Source organism: Oncorhynchus clarkii, unplaced genomic scaffold (genome assembly GCF_045791955.1).
Source record: "Oncorhynchus clarkii lewisi isolate Uvic-CL-2024 unplaced genomic scaffold, UVic_Ocla_1.0 unplaced_contig_2442_pilon_pilon, whole genome shotgun sequence".
In the NCBI taxonomy this organism is placed as follows: Eukaryota; Metazoa; Chordata; class Actinopteri; order Salmoniformes; family Salmonidae; genus Oncorhynchus; species Oncorhynchus clarkii.
This window is the reverse complement of record NW_027258766.1, coordinates 27,962-53,158: the sequence shown is the minus strand read 5'-3', so window position 1 is coordinate 53,158 and position 25,197 is coordinate 27,962. Positions and strand designations below refer to the sequence as shown.

Sequence of the window (25,197 nt, the reverse complement as noted above, 5' to 3'; positions counted from 1 at the left end):
ACCTGGCCACCTGTTTCCAGCTTGTTAACGGACACCTGGCCACCTGTTTCCAGTCTGTTAACGGACACCTGGCCACCTGTTTCCAATCTGTTAACGGACACCTGTTTCCAGCCTGTTAACGGACACCTGGCCACCTGTTTCCAGCTTGTTAACGGACACCTGGCCACCTGTTTCCAGCTTGTTAACGGACACCTGGCCACCTGTTTCCAGCTTGTTAACGGACACCTGGCCACCTGTTTCCAGCCTGTTAACGGACACCTGGCCACCTGTTTCCAGCTTGTTAACGGACACCTGTTTCCAGCCTGTTAACGGACACCTGTTTCCAGCCTGTTAACGGACACCTGGCCATCTGTTTCCAGCCTGTTAACGGACACCTGGCCACCTGTTTCCAGCTTGTTAACGGACACCTGGCCACCTGTTTCCAGCTTGTTAACGGACACCTGGCCACCTGTTTCCAGCTTGTTAACGGACACCTGTTTCCAGCCTGTTAACGGACACCTGTTTCCAGCCTGTTAACGGACACCTGGCCACCTGTTTCCAGTCTGTTAACGGACACCTGGCCACCTGTTTCCAGTCTGTTAACGGACACCTGGCCACCTGTTTCCAGCTTGTTAACGGACACCTGGCCACCTGTTTCCAGTCTGTTAACGGACACCTGGCCACCTGTTTCCAGCTTGTTAACGGACACCTGGCCACCTGTTTCCAGCCTGTTAACGGACACCTGTTTCCAGTCTGTTAACGGACACCTGTTTCCAGCCTGTTAACGGACACCTGGCCACCTGTTTCCAGCTTGTTAACGGACACCTGGCCACCTGTTTCCAGCCTGTTAACGGACACCTGGCCACCTGTTTCCAGCTTGTTAACGGACACCTGGCCACCTGTTTCCAGCTTGTTAACGGACACCTGGCTACCTGTTTCACGGACGCATCCGACTACAGGCTCTCGTTGCCAAAATAAAGGGGTTGAATACTTACTGACTTAAGACGTTTCAGGTTTTCATTTTACATTTGTTTGTAAACATGAAAAGCATTTTATTTAATAAAATATTTTTTTATTAAAAATAAATATATGTTAATTGTATATGGCATACAAGCCATCTATCTATATACTGTCCTCTATTAATGATTCAAGGACATCTGGAAAAAATAATGTATATAGTTATTGAGCCAATAGGATGTGAGCAGCTTTTTAACCACTGTGACTTGATGGTATAAACAAACTAGCTACATACAGTACAGGCAGTTTGACCTGACCTCTACACCAAAGATGTACTCTTGAAAATAGAAATGCAATTGTGAATCACCCATATAGCCAACACACACACACACAATGCAAGTCGACTTGGAAACCACGTTGGGGTTTATTTTTTTCGTCTTTGATTGTTGATTTGTATTTACATAGATTGCCAACTTTTGAAAAAAATCTTTGAATACATTTTGAAGGTAAACTGACAAGAGATAGATTTGTATCTGATATAATTATAATATTGAAACCAGTTTCTAACTTAGCCTGGTCACAGATCTGTTTGTGCTGTATTGCTTGACAATGACCATAGGATTTGACAAGACAACACAAACAGATTTGGGACAGGAATAGGTTCAATGCTACATGGGTATATTCTGTTCTCGACCAGAAACACAAAGTAAGAAACACTCATCACACTCACTGCTAAACAAGCATCTCACTGTAAATTACACAAATTAATATATATATTAAGTATATACAGAGTATTCATGAAGTTTTCAACTTGTCGGTATCCACATTTTGTTACATTACAGCCTTATTCTAAAGTGAATTAAATCCCCCCAAAAATTCAACTCATCAATCTACACACAATGCACCATAATGACGAAGCAAAAAACTGGTTTTTAGAAATGTTAGCAAATTTATACAAATAAAAAAAACTGAAATATAACATTTACATTAGTATTCAGACCTTTTACTCATGGGGGATGGTGCCAGGTTTCCTCCAGACGTGACGCTTGACATTCAGGCCAAAGAGTTCAATCTTGGTTTCATCAGACCAGAGAATCTTGTTTCTCATGGTCTGAGAGTCCTTTAGGTGCCTTTTGGCAAACTCCAAGCAGGCTGTCATGAGCTTTTTACTGAGGAGTGGCTTCCATCTGGCCACTCTAGCATAAAGGCCTGATTTGTCGAGTGCTGCAGAGATGGTTGTCCTTCTGGAAGGTCCTCCCATCACCACAGAGGAACTCTGGAGCTCTGTCAGAGTGACCATCAGGTTCTTGGTCACCTCCCTCACCAAGGCCCTTCTACCCCGACTGCTCAGTTTGGCTGGACGGCCAGCTCTAGGAAGAGTCTTGGTGGTTCCAAACTTCTTCCATTTAAGAATGATGGAGGCCACTGTGTTCTTGGGGACCTTCAATGCTGCAGAAATGTTTTGGTACCCTTCCCCAGACCTGTGCCTTGACACAATCCTGTCTCGGAGCTCTACGGATAATTCCTTCGACCTCATGGTTTGGTTTTTGCTCTGACATACACTGTTAACTGTGGGACCTTTATATAGACAGGTGTGTGCCTTTCGAAATCATGTCCAATCAATTGAATTGACCACAGATGGACTCCAAGGACGTTGTAGAAACATCTTAAGGATGATCAATGGAAACAGGATGCACCTGAGCTCAAATTCAAGTCTCATAGCAAAGGGTCTGAATACTTATGCAAATAAAGGTATGTCTGTTTTTCGCTTTGTCATTATGGGGTATTGTGATGTCATTATGGGGTATTGTGATGTCATTATGGGGTATTGTGATGTCATTATGGGGTATTGTGATGTCATTATGGGGTAGTGTGTGTGTAGATTGATGAGGAACATTTTTATTGAATCCATTTTAGAATAAGGCTGTAACGTAACAACATGTGGAACTAGTTAATGGTTCTGAATACTTTCTGAATGCAGTGTATAACTTAACACATGACATGTACCACGGTGGAAAATAAGCCCTCATGTTTTAGGGCAGGGAAACATAACATCATATTGAACCTAATATTGTGGTAATAATGTTCAACCTAGGCCTTGTTCTGGTTCAATACATTACTGACCCATAACTCTAACCTAGGCCTTGTTCTGGTTCAATACATTACTGACCCATAACTCTAACCTAGGCCTTGTTCTGGTTCAATACATTACTGACCCATAACTCTAACCTAGGCCTTGTTCTGGTTCAATACATTACTGACCCATAACTCTAACCTAGGCCTTGTTCTGGTTCAATACATTACTGACCCATAACTCTAACCTAGGCCTTGTTCTGGTTCAATACATTACTGACCCATAACTCTAACCTAGGCCTTGTTCTGGTTCAATACATTACTGACCCATAACTCTAACCTAGGCCTTGTTCTGGTTCAATACATTACTGACCCATAACTCTAACCTAGGCCTTGTTCTGGTTCAATACATTACTGACCCATAACTCTAACCTAGGCCTTGTTCTGGTTCAATACATTACTGACCCATAACTCTAACCTAGGCCTTGTTCTGGTTCAATACACTGAAGCCCTTTAAGAGCCCATTGAGGATAGCCCTGTAGGTCGGCGTTCTGTTGGTCGGTGTTCTGTAGGTCGGCGTTCTGTAGGTCGGCGTTCTGTTGGTCGGCGTTCTGTAGGTCGGCGTTCTGTGGGTCGGCGTTCTGTAGGTCGGTGTTCTGTAGGTCGGTGTTCTGTAGGTCGGTGTTCTGTAGGTCGGTGTTCTGTAGGACGGTGTTCTGTAGGACGGTGTTCTGTAGGTCGGTGTTCTGTAGGTCGGTGTTCTGTAGGTCGGTGTTCTGTAGGTCGGCGTTCTGTAGGTCGGTGTTCTGTAGGTCGGCGTTCTGTAGGACAGGTAGGAGTAGAACTAGTTCTATTGGCTGTAGGTCAGTGTTCTGTAGGACAGTGTTCTGTAGGTCAGTGTTCTGTAGGTCAGTGTTCTGTAGGTCAGTGTTCTGTAGGTCAGTGTTCTGTAGGTCAGTGTTCTGTAGGACAGTGTTCTGTAGGACGGTGTTCTGTAGGTCGGTGTTCTGTAGGACAGTGTTCTGTAGGACGGTGTTCTGTAGGTCGGTGTTCTGTAGGACAGTGTTCTGTAGGTCAGTGTTCTGTAGGTCAGTGTTCTGTAGGACAGGTAGGAGTAGAACTAGTTCTATTGGCTGTAGGTCAGTGTTCTGTAGGTCAGTGTTCTGTAGGTCAGTGTTCTGTAGGACAGTGTTCTGTAGGACAGGTAGGAGTAGAACTAGTTCTATTGGCTGTAGGTCAGTGTTCTGTAGGTCAGTGTTCTGTAGGTCAGTGTTCTGTAGGACAGTGTTCTGTAGGACAGTGTTCTGTAGGTCGGTGTTCTGTAGGTCAGTGTTCTGTAGGACAGTGTTCTGTAGGTCAGTGTTCTGTAGGTCAGTGTTCTGTAGGTCAGTGTTCTGTAGGACAGTGTTCTGTAGGACAGTGTTCTGTAGGTCAGTGTTCTGTAGGTCAGTGTTCTGTAGGACATTCAGGACAGTTCTCCAGGGCATCATGGTAGGAGGCAGAGTTCTATTGGCTGTAGGCGTGGCTGTAGTGTTCTGTAGGACATAGACTAGTAGGTTCTTTTGGCAATAGATGTGTTCTGTAGGGTGTGGTAGGTAGAGGTGGAGGTGGGGGCACTAGGTAGGTGGAGAACGTCATCGCCCTTTCCATCCTTGCCATGATCTGCAACACATATAACACATATAACACTATATAACACATATAACACTATATAACACATATAACACTATATAACACTATATGACACATATAACACTATATAACACATATAACACTATATAACACATATAACACTATATAACACATATAACACTATATAACACTATATAACACTATATAACACTATATAACACATATAACACTATATAACACTATATAACACTATATGACACATATAACACTATATAACACTATATAACACTATATAACTATATAACACTATATAACACATATAACACTATATAACACTATATAACACTATATGACACATATAACACTATATAACACTATATAACACTATATAACTATATAACACTATATAACACATATAACACAACAACACATATAATACTATATAACACTATATAACACAATATAACACATATAAAACAATATAACACATATAACACAATATAACACACAACACATATGACACTATATAACACATATAACACTATATAACCCATATAACCCATATAACGCATATAACACTATATAACACATATAACACTATATAACACTATATAACACATATAACACTATATAACACTATATAACTCTATATAACACTACATAACACAATATAACACATATAACACTATATAACACATAAAACACTATATAACACATATAACACTATATAACACTATATAACACTACATAACTCTATATAACACTATATAACTCTATATAACACTATATAACACTATATAACTCTATATAACTATATATAACACTATATAACACATATAACACCATATAACACATATAACACTATATATAACACTATATAACACTATATAACACATATAACACATATAACACATATAACACATATAACACTATATAACACTATATAACACTATATAACACATATTACACTATATAACACTATATAACACTATATAACACTTATTAACTATATAACACATATAACACATATAACCCATATAACACTATATAACACTATATAACACTATATAACTCTATATAACACTACATAACACAATATAACACAATATAACACTATATAACACATAAAACACTATATAACACATATAACACTATATAACACTATATAACACTACATAACTCTATATAACACTATATAACACTATATAACACATATAACACTATATAACACTATATAACTCTATATAACACTATATAACACTATATAACACTATATAACTCTATATAACACTACATAACACAATATAACACATATAACACTATATAACACATAAAACACTATATAACACATATAACACTATATAACACTATATAACACTACATAACTCTATATAACACTATATAACTCTATATAACACTATATAACACTATATAACTCTATATAACTATATATAACTCTATATAACACATATAACCCATATAACCCATATTACACTATATAACACATATAACACTATATAACACATATTACACTATATAACACATATAACACTATATAACACTATAAAACACATATAACACATATAACGCTATATAACACATATAACACTATATAACACATATAACACTATATAACACATATAACACTATCCAACTATATAACACTATATAACACATATAACACTATATAACACATATAACACTATATAAGCCATAGAACACTATATGACACATATAACACTATATAACACATATAACACTATATAACACATATAACACTATATGACACTATATAACACATATAACACTATATAAGCCATATAACACTATATAACACATATAATCCATTATGACATTTAATATTGAAGTTAAGATAAAGATGTTCCCTTTAAAATCTTATTTTCCACCATAATTTGCAAATAAATTATTTAAAAATCCTAAAATGTGATTTTCTGGATTTTTTTCTTCTCATTTTGTCTGTCATAGTTGAAGTGTACCTATGATGAAAATTACAGGCCTCTCTCATCTTTTTAAGTGGGAGAACTTGCACAATTGGTGGCTGACTAAATACTTTTTTACCCCACTGTATATTTTTCCTTACAGGCAGATAAAAAGCCCATGTTTGTAATTCTGCCAGCTGACTCCAGTTCACCTCCCCTCTGGCCAGCTGAAGGACACACACAATTTACATCCCAAATGGCACTCTATTCCCTATTTAGTACACTAATTTTAACCAAAGCCCATGGTCAAAAGTAGTGCACTAAATAGGGAATAGGGTGCAGGCAGAGGGGACGCAGGCAGAGGTCTGCAGTCAGTATAGTACGCCCAACATACTCCTCTCTGCCAGACCGGACTAATGCGACAGGGAACAGCTCTAATATATTTCAGCCTTTATATTTCATCTCATCATTTAGAATCTAGATGGATTTTGGCAGATTTTCTAGTCTGTTAAAAGCAAAAATAATTACAGGACAGGTGCCAGTCTAAGAGAGAGGGATCTGTGCAGATGGAGAGAGAGAGGAAGGGAGAGAGGGATCTGTGCAGATGGAGAGAGAAAGGAAGGGAGAGAGGGATCTGTGCAGATGGAGAGAGAGAGGAAGGGAGAGAGGGATCTGTGCAGATGGAGAGAGAGAGGAAGGGAGAGAGGGATCTGTGCAGATGGAGAGAGAGAGGGATCTGTGCAGATGGAGAGAGAGAGGAAGGGAGAGAGAGGGATCTGTGCAGATGGAGAGAGAGAGGAAGGGAGAGAGGGATCTGTGCAGATGGAGAGAGAGAGGGATCTTTGCAGATGGAGAGAGAGAGGGATCTGTGCAGATGGAGAGATAGAGGAAGGGAGAGAGGGATCTGTGCAGATGAGAGAGGGATCTGTGCAGATGGAGAGAGAGAGGGATCTGCGCAGATGGAGAGAGAGAGGGATCTGTGCAGATGGAGAGAGAGAGGGATCTGTGCAGATGGAGAGAGAGAGGGATCTGTGCAGATGGAGAGAGAGAGGAAGGGAGAGAGAGGGATCTGTGCAGATGGAGAGAGATAGGGATCTGTGCAGATGGATAGAGAGAGGGATCTGTGCAGATGGAAAGAGAGGGATCTGTACAGATGGAGAGAGAGAGGGATCTGTGCAGATGGAGAGAGAGAGGGATCTGTGCAGATGGAGAGAGAGAGGAAGGGAGAGTGGGATCTGTGCAGATGGAGAGAGAGAGGGATCTGTGCAGATGGAGAGAGAGAGGGATCTGTGCAGATGGAGAGAGAGAGAGATCTGTGCAGATGGAGAGAGAGAGGGAGGGAGGGATCTGTGCAGATGGAGAGAGAGAGGGATCTGTGCAGAGAGAGAGAGGGAGGGAGGAATCTGTGCAGAGACAGAGAGAGAGGGATATGTGCAGAGAGAGAAAGGGAGAGAGGGAGGGAGAGAGATATTGAGAGTATCTGTGCAGAGAAAGAGAGGGATGGAGAGATACAGAGTGTAGGAGAGAGAGAGAGAAAGAAAGAGGGGCTAACTGACTAGGTCTTTTTGTGTTTGTTTCATTAGTCTATTGTTGACACAGTCCCAACATGTTTTGCTTGTCAGCAATTTTCAGTTTCAGTTTTCAAGATATGTAACTTTCAAAATATAGCAATCTGGCAGGTATGATCGACTAATGAACAAATACCAGTTTTCCTTTAAGGGATTCCTCTCCCACACTGAACCCTGTTCGGGAATGAGCAGAAAGCTCTGCAGTAATGTCCCTCCCTGCTCCACACAGCCGTCAATGTTATTATGTCTCCAATAAATGTCCTTTAGGAATCTACTTTCTAGATGAGAGAAATCTGCAACTGTAAGTCAGTTGAGAGACACACTTTCTGCTGTGTGCAGGAATGAAAAGCTGGAGGCGTTTGGCCCCCCCCACCGCGTCTCTCCAGCCTGCAGCCTGTCAGCAGCCCTCCCCTCCTCTCCCTCCCCCTTCTTTCCAGCCTGCCAGCTCCCCTCTCCTTCTCTCCCCTTCCCCTTCAACCGCCTCTTCTCCTGCCAGCACCATTCCCCTCCTTTCCCTCCTCTCTCCAGCCTGCCAGCACCCCTCCCTTCTCCAACCAGCACCAACACTGACAGCCCCTCCCCTTCTCCAACCAGCACCAACACTGACAGCCCCTCCCCTTCTCCAACCAGCACCCCTCCCCTTCTCCAACCAGCACTAACACTGACAGTCCCTCACGTTCCCACGTACCCCTGCCCTCTCTGTCTCAGCTCTAACTTCTGCCACCCTCAGCTCCGCCCCATCCCCTGGTGCTGTTACCATGGTAACTCTTACATCGGAGGCCAAGTCACCGGCGTGTGTATTTCTCTTTCTGTTTTAATCAGAGAGACACTGTTGGCTGCGATGGCAGGTTGTGCATGTGTGTAGCGTGTTTTGTGTGTGTGTGGTTGCGTGTGTTTGGTCACGGATGTAGTAAGGAGGAATAACACATACTGAACACGATACATATGATATGTAAAAACAACTACTACATATAATTGGATAACATCGTAAAAAGCTTGTACATACCTGTTAAACTTCGCACAGAGAGGCAAACTGGATGGATGCCGGGGATAGAAGGTGGGGATTTGGGGTCCGATGGTCTCTGGCTAGAACACAGCACTTTCCTGTTAAGTCACGTGACATGAGGAAGGTCCAGGAGGAGAGACTGGAGCAGAGACTGGAGGAAGGGTCTAGGAGGGTATAAAACATAGCGATATCTAATCTCTATGGTATAGAATGTCCTCCAGTGCAGAACCAGGAGGGTATAGAATGTCCTCCAATGCAGAACCAGGAGGGAATAGAATGTCCTCCAATGCAGAACCAGGAGGGTATAGAATGTCCTCCAATGCATAACCAGGAGGGTATAGAATGTCCTCCACTGCAGAACCAGGAGGGTATAGAATGTCTTCCACTGCAGAACCAGGAGGGTATAGAATGTCCTCCACTGCAGAACCAGGAGGGTATAGAATGTCCTCCACTGCAGAACCAGGAGGGTATAGAATGTCCTCCACTGCAGAACCAGGAGGGTATAGAATGTCCTCCACTGCAGAACCAGGAGGGTATAGAATGTTCTCCACTGCAGCACCATGGGGGGTATAGAATGTCCTCCACTGCAGAACCATGGGGGGTATAGAATGTACTCCACTGCAGAACCATGGGGGGTATAGAATGTCCTCCACTGCAGAACCATAGGGGGGTATAGAATGTCCTCCACTGCAGAACCATAGGGGATATAGAATGTCCTCCACTGCATAACCAGGGGGGTATAGAATGTCCTCCACTGCAGAACCATAGGGGGTATAGAATGTCTTCCACTGCAGAACCAGGAGGGTATAGAATGTCCTCCACTATAGAATGTCCTCCACTGCATAACCAGGAGGGTATAGAATGTCCTCCACTGCAGAACCAGGAGGGTATAGAATGTCCTCCACTGCAGAACCAGGAGGGTATAGAATGTCCTCCACTGCAGCACCATGGGGGGTATAGAATGTCCTCCACTGCAGAACCAGGAGGGTATAGAATGTCCTCCACTGCAGCACCATGGGGGGTATAGAATGTCCTCCACTGCAGAACCAGGAGGGTATAGAATGTCCTTCACTGCATAACCAGGAGGGTATAGAATCCATAATAGCAGCAGAGGGGATGGAACAGGAGAGAGTGTCCAGGAGGGTATAGAAAACCTCTGCAGCAAAACTAGAAAGGTGTAGATTCTATACTATACTCCACTGCACAACCAAGGCTCTGATGTTTCCTGTTATATGACTTGAGGAGAGACAGGCATAGGATCCTGGAGGACAGTCCAGGAGTGTTTATAGAACATACCGGTCTCTATACTATAGAACACCTCTACAGTAGAATCAGGTTCCAGGTAGATTATATTCTACAGTAGAATCAGGGGCCAGGTAGATTATATTCTACAGTAGAATCAGGTTCCAGGTAGATTATATTCTACAGTAGAATCAGGTTCCAGGTAGATTATATTCTACAGTAGAATCAGGGGCCAGGTAGATTATATTCTACAGTAGAATCAGGGGCCACGTAGATTCTATTCTACAGTAGAATCAGGGGCCAAGTAGATTCTATACTGCAGTAGAATCAGGGTCCATGTAAATTATATTCTACAGTAGAATCAAGGGCCAGGTAGATTATATTCTACAGTAGAATCAGGGGCCAGGTAGATTATATTCCACAGTAGAATCAAGGGCCAGGTAGATTATATTCTACAGTAGATTCAGGGGCCAGGTAGATTCTATACTGCAGTAGAATCAGGGTCCATGTAAATTATATTCTACAGTAGAATCAGGGGCCAGGTAGATTATATTCTACAGTAGAATCAGGGGCCAGGTAGATTATATTCTACAGTAGAATCAGGGGCCAGGTAGATTATATTCTACAGTAGAATCAGGGGCCAGGTAGATTATATTCTACAGTAGAATCAGGGGTCAGGTAGATTATATTCTACAGTAGAATCAGGGGCCAGGTAGATTATATTCTACAGTAGAATCAGGGGCCAGGTAGATTATATTCTACAGTAGAATCAGGGGCCAGGTAGATTATATTCTACAGTAGAATCAGGGGCCAGGTAGATTATATTCTACAGTAGAATCAGGGGCCAGGTAGATTATATTCTACAGTAGAATCAGGGGCCAGGTAGATTATATTCTACAGTAGAATCAGGGGCCAGGTAGATTATATTCTACAGTAGAATCAGGGGCCAGGTAGATTATATTCTACAGTAGAATCAGGGGCCAGGTAGATTCCATACTGCAGTAGAATCAGGGTTCTCTCTGATGCCTCATCAGCAGCTGGCTGGGTTGTGTTGTGCTGACATCACTCTGAGTGATGTCACGTTGCTCTGCCACAGCTGCTTCGTCAGCGGTTGGTCGGTCGGCTCGGCCGTACGGTGAAGACAGGAGGAGAGTACAGCCAAGGGCTCAGAAACAGCACAGTACAGAATACACTGCACACTTAGAAAAAAGACTTCCAAAATGGTTATTTGGCTGCCACCATAGGAGAACTCTTTTTTGATTCCAGGTAGAACCCTTTTCGGTTCCGGGTAAAACTCTTTTGGATTCCATGTAGAACCCTCTCTGGAAAGGGTTCTACCTGGAACCAAAAAGGGTTCTTCAAAGGGTTCTCCTATGGGGACAGCCGAAGAACCCTTGTAGATTCTAGATAGCACCTTTTTTCTAAGAGTGTACAACACACAGTTTCTCCATCTGCATCACAACACACAAAAGAGTCCCTGGTCTGCTTTAGGGCTCTCAGACCACTCACTTGTGCTTCCCTTTCCCCTTTCTATCTGATTCTCTCTCCCCCTACAGAGAGAGAAGGGCTCTGTTAAAAGCAGCCAATGTGGCTAGTTGTCATGGAGTTGTGCTTCCCGGGGCAACAATGGTTCTTTTCATTCCAACAGCACAGCTCTCAGTTGGGTAGATCTGATAAAGAGGGAGCATGGAAGGGGCTGTGTTACTAGGTGGAACACTCTGATCCACATAATATATTATGTCCCAAACTGTTGGTTTATAATCCACAAGAGCAGATCTTTGTCCAAGTCAACCTGCATACACTATTTGATTATATTTATTTGTCTTCTTCATTGATTTGCATATTATAAAGTGTACTTTTGGCTTTAAGATAATATGTCTAAACAATACAAAGGAATGATTCTGATTTCACCAAATAAATGGGTGAGGTGTAAAGAGGAAAGGGTCATCATAGGACAGGAGACACCATTCCTCATGAGAGACAACATTTTTAAAGCTGTGCAGCATTGAAGCTAGTTAGGAGGCTGTAAGCAGTCAGAGAGCACTATGATGACTCACCAAATGATGACCACCAATCAGACACCATTATGATGATACACCAAATGATGACCACCAATCAGAGACCACTATGATGACACACCAAATGATGACCACCAATCAGAGAGCACTATGATGACACAAAATGATGACCACCAATCAGAGAGCACTATGATGACACACCAAATGATGACCACCAATCAGAGAGCACTATGTGACACACCAAATGATGACCACCAATCAGAGACCACTATGATGACACACCAAATGATGACCACCAATCAGAGAGCACTATGATGACACAAAATGATGACCACCAATCAGAGAGCACTATGATGACACACCAAATGATGACCACCAATCAGAGAGCACTATGTGACACACCAAATGATGACCACCAATCAGAGAGCACTATGATGACACACCAAATGTGTTGGATGGATCCTTTTAGACCTCTTCTAATGCCTCTTAAGGGAAAATAAATCCAAAAGAATCAGATTACGTTACTGAGTTTGGGTAATCCAAAAGTTGATTTTGCACAGGTAGCTAGCAACTGTAACGAATTACATTTACAAAGTAACCTGTCCAACCCTGGCTATAGCCAAGCACATGGTAACCAGTAGTAACCAGTAATCCAGGGTAGTAACCAGTAGTTAACAGCAGTAACTAGTAACCAGTAGATAGATACCAGTAGTCCAGGGTAGTCAGTGGTTACCAGGAACCAGTAGTCCAGGGTAGTAACCAGTAGTTACCAGTAGTCCAGCGTAGTCAGTAGTTACCAGTAGTCCAGGGTATTAACTAGTAGTAACCAGTAGTCCCGGGTAGTACCCAGTAATTACCAGTAGTCCAGGGTAGTCAGTAGTTACCAGGAACCAGTAGTCCGGGGTAGTAACCAGTAGTTACCAGTAGTCCAGGGTATTAACTAGTAGTAACCAGTAGTTACCAGTAGTCCAGCGTAGTCAGTAGTTACCAGGAACCAGTAGTCCAGGGTAGTAACCAGTAGTTACCAGTAGTCCAGGGTATTAACTAGTAGTAACCAGTAGTTACCAGTAGTCCAGCGTAGTCAGTAGTAACCAGGAGCCAGTAGTCCAGGGTAGTAACCAGTAGTCCAGGGTAGTAACCAGTAGTTACCAGTAGTCCAGGGTAGTCAGTAGTTACCAGGAACCAGTAGTCCCGGGTAGTAACCAGTAGTTACCAGTAGTCCAGGGTAGTCAGTAGTTACCAGGAACCAGTGGTCCAGGGTAGTAACCAGTAGTTACCAGTAGTCCTGAGTAGTACCCTGTAGTTACCAGTAGTCCAGGGTAGTCAGTAGTTACCAGGAACCAGTAGTCCGGGGTAGTAACCAGTAGTTACCAGTAGTCCAGGGTATTAACTAGTAGTAACCAGTAGTTACCAGTAGTCCAGCGTAGTCAGTAGTTACCAGGAACCAGTAGTCCAGGGTAGTAACCAGTAGTTACCAGTAGTCCAGGGTAGTCAGTAGTTACCAGGAACCAGTAGTCCCGGGTAGTAACCAGTAGTTACCAGTAGTCCCGGGTAGTAACTAGTAGTAACCAGTAGTTACCAGTAACCAGTAGTTCACCAGTAGCATGAAGGTGTGCCTCATCACTTGTCATCCAGGCTGGCTTTGAACTGGAACTGGGCCTCTAGATCCATCTTATCAAAGGTCCTCATGTTGGTCTCCTCCCTGACCCGGTCCCGTACGTGGAAGGAGGCGCGGGCGGTAGAGCGAGCGCTCTCCAGTACGGCTCTCTTCTCCCTGAAGATCTGCTCACTCTTCTCCAGCTTCCTCTCGATGGACTGGAGGAGCTCCATCCTCCTGGCTAGCTCTTCCCCTTCCACACGCTGTCTGTTGAGTCGTTGTAGTCTCTCCTTCTCCTGCCTGCTCTGTACTGCTCTCTGGGATTTCTCCTTGGCCCTCTCCTCTGCCACCAAAGCTGCCTGCTGGGCCCGTCTCTCTGCTTCCTTGGCCCGGGCCTCCACCTGCTGTTGCTGCTGTTTCTCCCTCTTCTCCGCAGACCTCCTTGCCTTCTGAATCTGCTGCTCCTCCCTCTTAGCCTTCTCCTTCAGCTCCTTGTCTCTCCTCTCTACGATCTGTTCATAGTTCTCCAGGGAACGGCTCAGCTTCTCCTCAGCAGCCTTCCGTGCATCCTCCCGCTCCTCCTCCTCTCTCCGGGCGATCTCCCTGATCAGGGCTGCGTGGCGCCTCCTCTCGGCCCGGTTCAGTCCCCGGCGCTCCTCATGGGCCTGGTGCTCCTTCTCCTGCTTCTTCAGCTCAGCAATGGTAAGTTTCTCCTTGAGGAGTAGCTGCTCCTGCTCCAGCACTGCAGCCCTGTCCTCCTCTAGAGCCTTGAGGTTCTGCTCCTGCTGTTCCTTCTTCTGTTTCTCCTCCCTGGCAGCCTGCTGGAGCCTCTGCTGCCTACTGCGCTCTTGCAGCTCTGCCAGCTCCCTCCACCGCTCCTCGCTCTCCGCCACCTGACGCAGCTTAGCGGCCGACGACTCTCTCTCCTGCTGGCTGAGCCGACGCTGGCGGTGGGACACCTGCGACTGCCACGCCCGCTGGCACTGCAGCACCGCTCGCTGCTTCTCCCGGTCCTCCCGCTCCCGCTGCAGGTCCCCCAGGCGCTTCTCGCTGTCCCACTGCAGGTGAGCCACGTAGCGCGTCTGGCTCATGATGTCCTCCTCCTGGTACCGAGCCAGCATCAGAGCAGCGATCTTTCTGTCCCGCTCCGGAACCGCCTTCAGCCCCCGCCGCCGCACCTCCTTGACGATACGCTCCACCTTCTGGGTGGTCTGGAGGGAGTGGCTGAGGTCCCCAAGGCTAAGGCTCCTCCCCATCAAGGAGTTGAAGGTGGCCAGGGTGCGGGCACGGGGGGAGGAGGACTTGGCCCAGGGGTCTCTGGGTCCATCCCAGCTGTAGGAGGAGGAGGCGCCGGACTCCTCTCCAGAGGAGGTGCAGGTGGTGGTGGAGGTGGTGGTAGAGGTGGAGATTGTATCCATCCTCCTTTGTAGGGACTCAAGGGAGTGGCTCTTCCCTCTGCCCTTTGGAGTGGACACAGGTTGGCCGTTGTGGTGAGGGAACGGCCCTCCTAGACCCCCTGTGATGCCATTGAGAGGTGCTGTGGTCGGGGTGACTGGGCTCTGCACGGAACTCTTGAAGATGGTGGATGTCATGGAGGTGGTTGTTCTGGGGAAAGAGGAAGGTTTGGAGGCTGATCTGGGGAACGTGTTGGAGGCTTTCGGCGTGGTAGTGGTGGTGGTGGTGCTGCTGCTGCTGGGGGTCTTTCTGACCACTGGAGGTGGACCTGAGACAGGGCGGGGTGCCTTGGTTAGTTCTGAGGATTTAGTATGTTTAGCAGATGATGAGGACGCAGAGCTGAATGAGCTGGTCTTAGAAGACCGCAGAGAGCTACTTTTAGCTAGAAGATTTGTACTAGTTTTATTAATGCTTGGACCTGGTGTTGTAGAAGCAGCTCTAGAGGCCTGTCCTGTACTACTGGGGGAAGGTTTAGATTTAGTAGGACTAGAGGCCACAGGGCCTGGTTTAGATAGCGGTGTTAAGCTGGATGTGACTGGTGCTCTGTGCTGTTCCTCTGTTGATGATGCAGCATGCCCGTTGACTGCAGCCTGAAGGATTCTCCTCTTATCTTCCCGTATGATCCTCTCTCTCTCCTCCCGGCATGCTCTCAGCTTGGCGTGCCTGTCCTTCTCATACACCTCAAACATGCCCGTCGCCACGCGCATGGACCGTCCCGGGGCCTCGCGGGCGAAGTCTGACAACGGGCGCGACAAGATCTCCACGGGTTTGACGCCGCAGCGGGCGCAGGCCTCCAAGGAGCGGGGGCTGGTCAGGACATAACGGCTTCCCTCTGCCACCGGGGTGTCGAAGTTATATAGGTCCAGGTGCAGCTTGGGGCATGGTTTTCTGGGCTCTGGGTCGATGCTTGGAGGCTGGAGGTCTTGAGGTAGAGGGTTCAGAGCTTGGCTGCTGTTCGACAGGGGGGTTGCTGCCTCCAGACTGACCTGAGGGCTCTGTAGCTGGGTATGTGGAGTGGAAGGCTGGAAGTCTGGAGGGGCAAGGTGAGGAAGCTGAAGCTGCCTGTCCAGAGGGCCCTGAAGCTGGGGCTGGGTGTGTGGACTGGGAGGCTGGAAGTCTGGAGGGCCCTGAAGCTGGAGCTGGGTGTGTGGACTGGGAGGCTGGAAATCTGGAGGGCCCTGAAGCTGGAGCTGGGTGTGTGGACTGGGAGGCTGGAAGTCTAGAGGGCTTGGAGATTGAAGCTGCCTGTCCGGAGGGCCCTGAAGCTGGGGCTGGGTGTGTGGACTGGGAGGCTGGAAGTCTGGAGGGCCCTGAAGCTGGAGCTGGGTGTGTGGACTGGGAGGCTGGAAGTCTGGAGGGCTTGGAGAATGAAGCTGCCTGTCCTGAGGGCCCTGAAGCTGGGGCTGGGTGTTTGGACTGGAAGGACTGGGCTCCTGTGCAACAGGGGGAGGAGCTACCATCCTCTCCCCCAGCCCAGCAGAGTGTATGGGTGTGGTCTCTACATCATTGCCACCCACACCCTCGCCCTCCTCTGTTGCTTTCCCATCAGCCTGGTCTGGTAGTCTGGTGGGTGCAGAGGCCTGGTCTGGTAGTCTTGTGGGTGCAGAGGCCTGGTCTGGTAGTCTGGTGGATGCAGAGGCCTGGTCTGGTAGTCTGGTGGGTGCAGAGGCCTGGTCTGGTAGTCTGGTGGGTACAGAGGCCTGGTCTGGTAGTCTGGTGGGTGCAGAGGCCTGGTCTGGCAGTCTGGTGGGTGCAGAGGCCACCGGCAGGGCATCCATCTGTTTCCCCTTGGTCTGGTCCTCTGGCTCAGACGGGTCAACCATAGCTGGCTAATATTAGAACAAGAGAGGGAGGAGGGGGGGGGGGAGGGAATTAATGTAGAGGAATGGGGTGAATAGAAGACAGAAATTTAAGCAAGCAGGATTATATCAGGCCATCTCTGTCCTACTCTGTCCAGGGCTTAATCTGTCTGTGTGTCTGTCTGTGTGTCTGTCTGTGTGTCTGTCTGTGTGGGTGAGGGAATATCTAGCACATATTTGACATGCGATGTATGCTGCTTCCTGCTGTAGACATTCATACATGACTCACATTGGCTGATTATGTTCCTGTTGAGGCCCTTCTATCTTCAGGGGACTTTCATTAACCAACAAACAAGAAGTAATGGCATTATCCTACGATGATGGAGGAACCTATTCATTTATATGAATTCTTTTACATGGCTATGAACAAGCACAGGATGCCTGCTGCATTGCACAAATCATACACCGCCTAACAGACTGACCCCTTGTTACAGGCAATTTTTTCCACATCCCAATTAAATGTGCATTACAGAGAATAGAATAAAGCTGTATAATAAAAAAATAATAATTAAAGATACTTTAAATAATACTATTTTATTACTTATTAATAAGTAATTCATAGGCCTACACACATCAAGCATAGTGTATTACCATGTTAAAGCTGATATATTAGTCTATGTCTGCAGGCCTACGTCTACCAAAACAACTCCTGTCACATCGCATCAACAGATAATCAACACAGATGACACATCTCACCCCAAACCGAGATAGTCCCCCCCCCCCCCCCTCCCCATATTAAAACAATGATCATTCATATGTATACGCTATAACCTACTGACTGAAACAAAACCGTCACTAACCTGCCGCTTTAACGATTGTTTCCTAAACCGACGCTATCTAGTTCCAAATGAGTGCGTTTAGTCCCCTCCACACCCTGCATACTACCAGGTGACGGAGGAGTTACTCTGTGCGCTGACAGACCCAGCGATGGAAGATCACAGACGTCACCGCGACCTCTGAGCGACGCGACACAGACGCCGTCTTTCTCCCTCTGTTACACAGGGCCGTTCTAGATGACACGACCCGATGCATGTCTTTCAACTCTTCGTGTTTACATTTATCTGCAGCTTCTATCTGTTTTTAACCGCAAATAGCTCGGCTATGTTCTGTGTGTGGGGGTCGGTCTTAGTCTCTGTGCTAGGCTGGTGTGCTCAGTCTCCCTCCACCTGCTGTTCTGCTCTGTCCCGCATCTCTCCATCCCTCCATCTCATCTCTTCATCCGCTACTACAGCCCCCGCCTGCTTCTGCTGCTGCTTGTGACAATATGGTAAAAAAAAATAAAAAATATTGTGCAATGGCACTGCAATGCAATCTCCCCTTCTCCCTTTGTCTGCTCATCTTACATTATAAAACGACAATATTATATTACTGCAATAATATAATAATATTGGAATATTTCCAAAATATAGCATTATTGCATTTCTTATCTATTTTGCAGCAATATACCTAAGGCCTATGTAGGCCATAGGAAGCCTATAATTGTAAACGATTGACCACTAGGATGTTTATACAACGTTACATTTCCTAGGCTTTAGCAGAAAACAAAATCGAAAACAGTAGTTACCCAGTAACTCGCTTACCTTATTAAAGATCCCGAAAGCTTCCAAAAAATACATGTTTATTATTCAAGCTATTAATAGACAGGATGCTGTGTTCAACGTTCTAATTCTGTGTTATTTCATCCATCTGCAGCTAGCCATCTGCCATAGACAGTATATATCTCTGCCAGTGGGCTTCGGTGGGGGTGGCCAAGACTGCAATGAACCCATATAGCCACTAGGGGATGCTGTAAGCTCATTGTATTAGCTTTACAGCGCTGTAATTTACAGTGCCTTCAGAAAGAATTAATACCCCTCGACTTATTCCACTTGTTACGTTACAGCCTGAATTCAACATGGATTAAATCACCTATCTACACACAATACCGCATAATGACAAAGTTAACAAAATATTTTTGGACATTTATGCAAATCTTATTCACACCCCTGTGTCAATTGTTTGTAGAAGCACCTTTGACAGTGATTACAGCTGTGAGTCTTTCTGGGTAAGTATCTAAGAGCTTTCCACACCTGGATTGTGGCTGAGAAGGAAATGCCAGAGATATGGTCTGCCTTTTGGTACCTCTTGTCTATCATATTGAGAATGTCTTGTATATATTAGGGATTGATTGCTTTATATATTAAGGGAATGTGAGACAAGGGAGATGTACTGTACCTGTCCGTAGTTGTTTATTAGGAAAGGGGATTGTACTAATTATCTCATGTTATCAAACAAACAACCATTTTGTCTGTCATTGTCTGTTGCTGCTACTATTACTGCCTAACCTGCCTAACCTCGCCTCCCACTTCGCTCTTCCCCCTTCCCTCTTCCTTCTTCCCCCTTCCCTCTTCCCCCTTCCCCCGTCCCTCTTCCCCCTTCCCCCTTCCCCCGTCCCTCTTCCCCCTTCCCTCTTCCCCCTTCCCTCTTCCTTCTTCCCTCTTCCCTCTTCCCCATTCCCCCTTCCCTCTTCCCCCTTCCCCCGTCCCCATTCCCCCTTCCCCCGTCCCTCTTCCCCTTCCCCCTTCCCCCGTCCCTCTTCCCCCTTCCCTCTTCCCCCGTCCCTCTTCCCCCTTCCCTCTTCCCCCTTCCCCCGTCCCTCTTCCCCTTCCCCCTTCCCCCGTCCCTCTTCCCCCTTCCCTCTTCCCCCTTCCCCCGTCCCTCTTCCCCCTTCCCTCTTCCCACTTCCATCTTCCCCATTCCCCATTCCCCCTTCTCTGTTCCCTCTTCCCCCTTCCCCCGTCCCTCTTCCCCCGTCCCTCTTCCCTCTTCCCCCTTCCCCCTTCCCTCTTCCCCCTTCCCCCTTCTCTCTTCCCTCTTCCCCATTCCTCCTCCCCCTTCCCTTTTCCCACTTCCATCTTCCCCATTCCCCATTCCCCCTTCTCTCTTCCCTCTTCCCCCTTCCCCCGTCCCTCTTCCCCCTTCCCTCGTCCCTCTTCCCCCTTCCCCCTTCCCTCTTCCCCCTTCCCTCTTCCCCATTCCTCTTTCCCTATTCCTCCTTCCCCATTCCCTCTCTCCTATTCCTCCTTTCCCATTCCCTCTCTCCTCTTCCCTCTTCCCCATTCCTCCTTCCCTATTCCTCCTCCCCCCTTCCCTCTTCCCCCTTCCCTCTCTCCTCTTCCCTCTTCCCCTATTCCTCCTCCCCCCTTCCCTCTTCCCCCTTCCCTCTCTCCTCTTCCCTCTTCCCCATTCCTCCTTCCCTATTCCTCCTCCCCCTTCCCTCTTCCCCCTTCCCTCTCTCCTCTTCCCTCTTCCCCATTCCTCCTTCCCTATTCCTCCTCCCACTTCCCTCTTCCCCATTCCCTCTCTCCCCTTCCCTCTTTCCCATTCCTCCTTCCCTATTCCTCCTTCCCCCTTCCCTCTTCCCCATTCCCTCTCTCCTCTTCCCTCTTCCCCATTCCTCCTTCCCTATTCCTCCTCCCCCCTTCCCTCTATCCCCTTCCCTCTTTCCCATTCCTCCTCCCCCCTTCCCTCTTCCCCATTCCCTCTCTCCTATTCCTCCTTTCCCATTCCCTCTCTCCTCTTCCCTCTTCCCCATTCCTCCTTCCCTATTCCTCCTCCCCCTTCCCTCTTCCCCCTTCCCTCTCTCCTCTTCCCTCTTCCCCATTCCTCCTTCCCATTCCTCCTCCCCCCTTCCCTCTTCCCCATTCCCTCTCTCCTCTTCCCTCTTCCCCATTCCTCCTTCCCCATTCCTCCTCCCCCCTTCCCTCTTCCCCATTCCCTCTCTCCCCTTCCCTCTTTCCCATTCCTCCTTCCCTATTCCTCCTTCCCCCTTCCCTCTTCCCCATTCCCTCTCTCCTCTTCCCTCTTCCCCATTCCTCCTTCCCTATTCCTCCTCCCCCTTCCCTCTCTCCCCTTCCCTCTTCCCCATTCCCTCTCTCCTATTCCTCCTTTCCCATTCCCTCTCTCCTCTTCCCTCTTCCCCATTCCTCCTTTCCTATTCCTCCTCCCCCTTCCCTCTTCCCCCTTCCCTCTCTCCTCTTCCCTCTTCCCCTTTCCTCCTTCCCTATTCCTCCTCCCCCCTTCCCTCTTCCCCCTTCCCTCTCTCCTCTTCCCTCTTCCCCATTCCTCCTTCCCTATTCCTCCTCCCCCCTTCCCTCTTCCCCCTTCCCTCTCTCCTCTTCCCTCTTCCCCATTCCTCCTTCCCTATTCCTCCTCCCCCCTTCCCTTTTCCCCCTTCCCTCTTTCCCCTTCCCTCTTTCCCATTCCTCCTTCCCTATTCCTCCTTCCCCCTTCCCTCTTCCCCATTCCCTCTCTCCTCTTCCCTCTTCCCCATTCCTCCTTCCCTATTCCTCCTCCCCCCTTCCCTCTCTCCCCTTCCCTCTTTCCCATTCCTCCTCCCCCCTTCCCTCTTCCCCATTCCCTCTCTCCTCTTCCATCTTCCCCATTCCTCCTTCCCCATTCCTCCTCCCCCTTCCCTCTTCCCCATTCCCTCTCGCCTCTTCCCTCTTCCCCATTCCTCCTTCCCCATTCCTCCTCCCCCTTCCCTCTTCCCCATTCCCTCTCTCCTCTTCCCTCTTCCCCATTCCTCCTTCCCTATTCCTCCTCCCCCCTTCCCTCTCTCCCCTTCCCTCTTTCCCATTCCTCCTCCCCCCTTCCCTCTTCCCCATTCCCTCTCTCCTCTTCCCTCTTCCCCATTCCTCCTTCCCTATTCCTCCTCCCCCCTTCCCTCTCTCCCCTTCCCTCTTTCCCATTCCTCCTCCCCCCTTCCCTCTTCCCCATTCCCTCTCTCCTCTTCCCTCTTCCCCATTCCTCCTTCCCTATTCCTCCTCCCCCCTTCCCTCTCTCCCCTTCCCTCTTTCCCATTCCTCCTCCCCCCTTCCCTCTTCCCCATTCCCTCTCTCCTCTTCCCTCTTCCCCATTCCTCCTTCCCTATTCCTCCTCCCCCTTCCCTCTCTCCCCTTCCCTCTTTCCCATTCCTCCTCCCCCCTTCCCTCTCCCCCATTCCCTCTCTCCTCTTCCCTCTTTCCTATTCCTCCTTCCCCCTTCCCTCTTCCCCATTCCCTCTCTCCCCTTCCCTCTTTCCCATTCCTCCTTCCCCCTTCCCTCTTCCCCATTCCCTCTCTCCTCTTCCCTCTTCCCCATTCCTCCTTCCCTATTCCTCCTCCCCCTTCCCTCTTTCCCCTTCCCTCTTTCCCATTCCTCCTCCCCCCTTCCCTCTTCCCCATTCCTCCTTCCCTATTCCATCTTCCCCCTTCCCTCTTCCCCATTCCCTCTCTCCTCTTCAAAAGGACCACAATGGAAATAAGTTGTTCAACTTTATCGTGTTTTCCTTGATGATTTTCTGAAATTGTGTGTGGAGGCTTCACCAGCTGGAGGGCCCTTTTCTTATTGGTATTTTAAAAATTAAATCAATCAATCAATTGTGCAACATTTGCCCATTATTATTTTCAAAATTCTTCAAGCTCTGTCAAATTGGTTGTTGATCATAGCTAGACAACCATTTTTAGGTCTTGTCATAGGTTTTCAAGTAGATTTAAGTGAAAACTGTAACTCGGCCACTCAGGAACATTCACTGTCTTCTCCAGTGTAGATTTGGCCTTGTGTTTAAGGTTATTGTCCTGCTAAATTAATCTCTCAGTGTCTGGTAGAAAGCAGGTATTGTGGAGTAACAGCAATGTTCTTTTCTCCTATCACAGCATTCAACTCTGTAACTGTTTTAAAGTCACCATTGGCCTCCTGGTGAAATCCCTGAGCAGTTTCCTTCCTCTCTGGCAACTGAGTTAGGAAGGACTTCTTTATCTTTGTAGTGACTGGGTTTATTGATACACCATTCAATGTGTAATTAATAACTTCACCATGCTCAAAGGGATATTCAATAAATCTGTGTTTGACATTCACTGCTCGACTAAGGGACCTTACGGATTCCCTTGCCACAGGCGCAGAGCAGCTGGCTGAAGTGTTTACGGACATATTGAATCTCTCCCTATCCCAGTCTGCTGTCCCCACATGCTTCAAGATGTCCACCATTATTCCCGTACCCAAGAGAGCAATGGTAACTGAAGTAAATTACTTTCGCCCCGTAGCACTCACTTCTGTCATCATCAAGTGCTTTGAGAGACTATTCAAGAATCACATCATCTTTACCTTACCTGTCACCCTAGACTCACTTCAATTTGCATATCGCCATCGCACCGCACACTGCCCTATCCCATCTGGACAAGAGGAATACCAATGTAAGAATGCTGTTCATTGATTATAGCTCAGCATTCAACACCAAAGTACCCTCCAAGCTCATCATTAACAACTCGGTCATAGACTTCCAGACGGGTCGCCCCCAGGTGGTGAAGGTAGGAAACATCACCTCCACTTCGCTAATCCTCAACACTGGGGCCCCACAAGCATGCGTTCTCAGCTCCCTCCTGTACTCCCTGTTCACCCATGACTGTATGGCCACGCGCACCTCCAACTCAATCATCAAGTTTGCAGACAACAGTTGTAGGCCTGATTACCAACAAAGATGAGGAGGTCATTGTTGGTAAGCCTACAAGGAGGAGGCGAGGGCCCTGGCAAAGTGGTTCCAGGAAAATAACCTATTCCCTCAACGTCAATAAAACGAAGAAGCTGAACGTGAAGGAAACAGCAGAGCGAGCCCCTGTCCACATCGACGGGACCGCAGTGGAGAAGGTGAAAAGCTTCAAGTTCCTTGACATACACATCACCGACGATCTGAAATGGTCCACCCACACAGACAGTGTGGTGAAGAAGGCGCAACAGTGCCTCTTCAAACTCAGCAGGCTCAAGAAATTTGGCTTGTCACCTAAAACCCTCAAAAACTTTTACAGATGCACAATCGAGAGGATCCTGTCCAGACGGCGTACTTACTGACTCCAGACATTTCAGCTCGGCCTGTTCAACCCGCTATCATCCAAAAGGCGAGGTCAGTACAGGTGCATCAAAGCTTGGACCGAGAGACTGAAAAACAGCTTATATCTCAAGGCCATCAGACTGTTAAACTACCCGGTTACGCAACCCTGCACCTTAGAGGCCGCTGCCCTATACACAGTTGAAGTCGGAAGTTTACATACACTTAGGTTGGAGTCATTAAAACTAGTTTACATACACTTAGGTTGGAGTCATTAAAACTAGTTTACATACACTTAGGTTGGAGTCATTAAAACTAGTTTACATACACTTAGGTTGGAGTCATTAAAACTAGTTTACATACACTTAGGTTGGAGTCATTAAAACTCGTTTACATACACTTAGGTTGGAGTCATTAAAACTAGTTTACATACACTTAGGTTGGAGTCATTAAAACTAGTTTACATACACTTAGGTTGGAGTCATTAAAACTAGTTTACATACACTTAGGTTGGAGTCATTAAAACTAGTTTACATACACTTAGGTTGGAGTCATTAAAACTCGTTTTTCAACCACTCCACATATTTCTTGTTAACTTTGTCAAGTCGGTTAAGACATCTACTTTGTGCATGACACAAGTAATTTTGCCAACAATTGTTTACAGACAGATTATTTCACTTATAATTCACTGCATCTCAATTCCAGAAGTTTACATACACTAAGTTGACTGTGCCTTTAAACAGCTTGGAAAATTACAGAAAATTATGTAATGGCTTTAGAAGGTTCTGATAGGCTAATTGACATCATTTGAGCCAATTGGGGGTGTACCTGTGGATGTATTTCAAGGCCTACCTTCAAACTCAGTGCCTCTTTGCTTGACATCATGGGAAAATCAAAAGAAATCAGCCAAGACCTCAGAAAAACAATTGTAGACCTCCACAAGTCTGGTTCATCCTTGGGAGCAATTTCCAATCGCCTGAAGGTACCACGTTCATCTGTACAAACAACAGTACGCAAGTATAAACACCAT

General features: G+C 46.7%; 1 protein-coding gene across 1 annotated transcript; it reads right to left on the bottom strand.

Annotated features, from left to right (window-relative positions):
• Nucleotides 1-14,035: 14,035 nt before the first annotated feature.
• On the bottom strand, nucleotides 14,036-18,945 carry LOC139398509 (coiled-coil domain-containing protein 177-like). Its single transcript, XM_071144463.1, has 3 exons — nucleotides 18,907-18,945; nucleotides 16,564-17,296; nucleotides 14,036-16,485 (listed from the first exon to the last, which is right to left on the bottom strand). The coding sequence occupies exons 1-3, from the start codon at nucleotides 18,940-18,942 to the stop codon at nucleotides 14,036-14,038; spliced, it is 3,219 nt and encodes a 1,072-aa protein (XP_071000564.1). The 5' UTR covers nucleotides 18,943-18,945.
• Between the last annotated feature and the right edge of the window lie 6,252 nt (nucleotides 18,946-25,197).

Bases quoted from the DNA above. Each gene is read 5' to 3' on its own strand.
- LOC139398509 (XM_071144463.1), bottom strand. From the start codon at position 18,942: ATGTATTTTTTGGAAGCTTTCGGGATCTTTAATAAG. The intron at 17,297-18,906 runs GTAAGCGAGTTA...TTCTAATATTAG, and splicing joins CTTTCGGGATCTTTAATAAG to CCAGCTATGGTTGACCCGTC. The intron at 16,486-16,563 runs ACACCCAGCCCC...ACTTCCAGCCTT, and splicing joins CTTCCAGCCTCCCAGTCCAC to CCACTCCACATACCCAGCTA.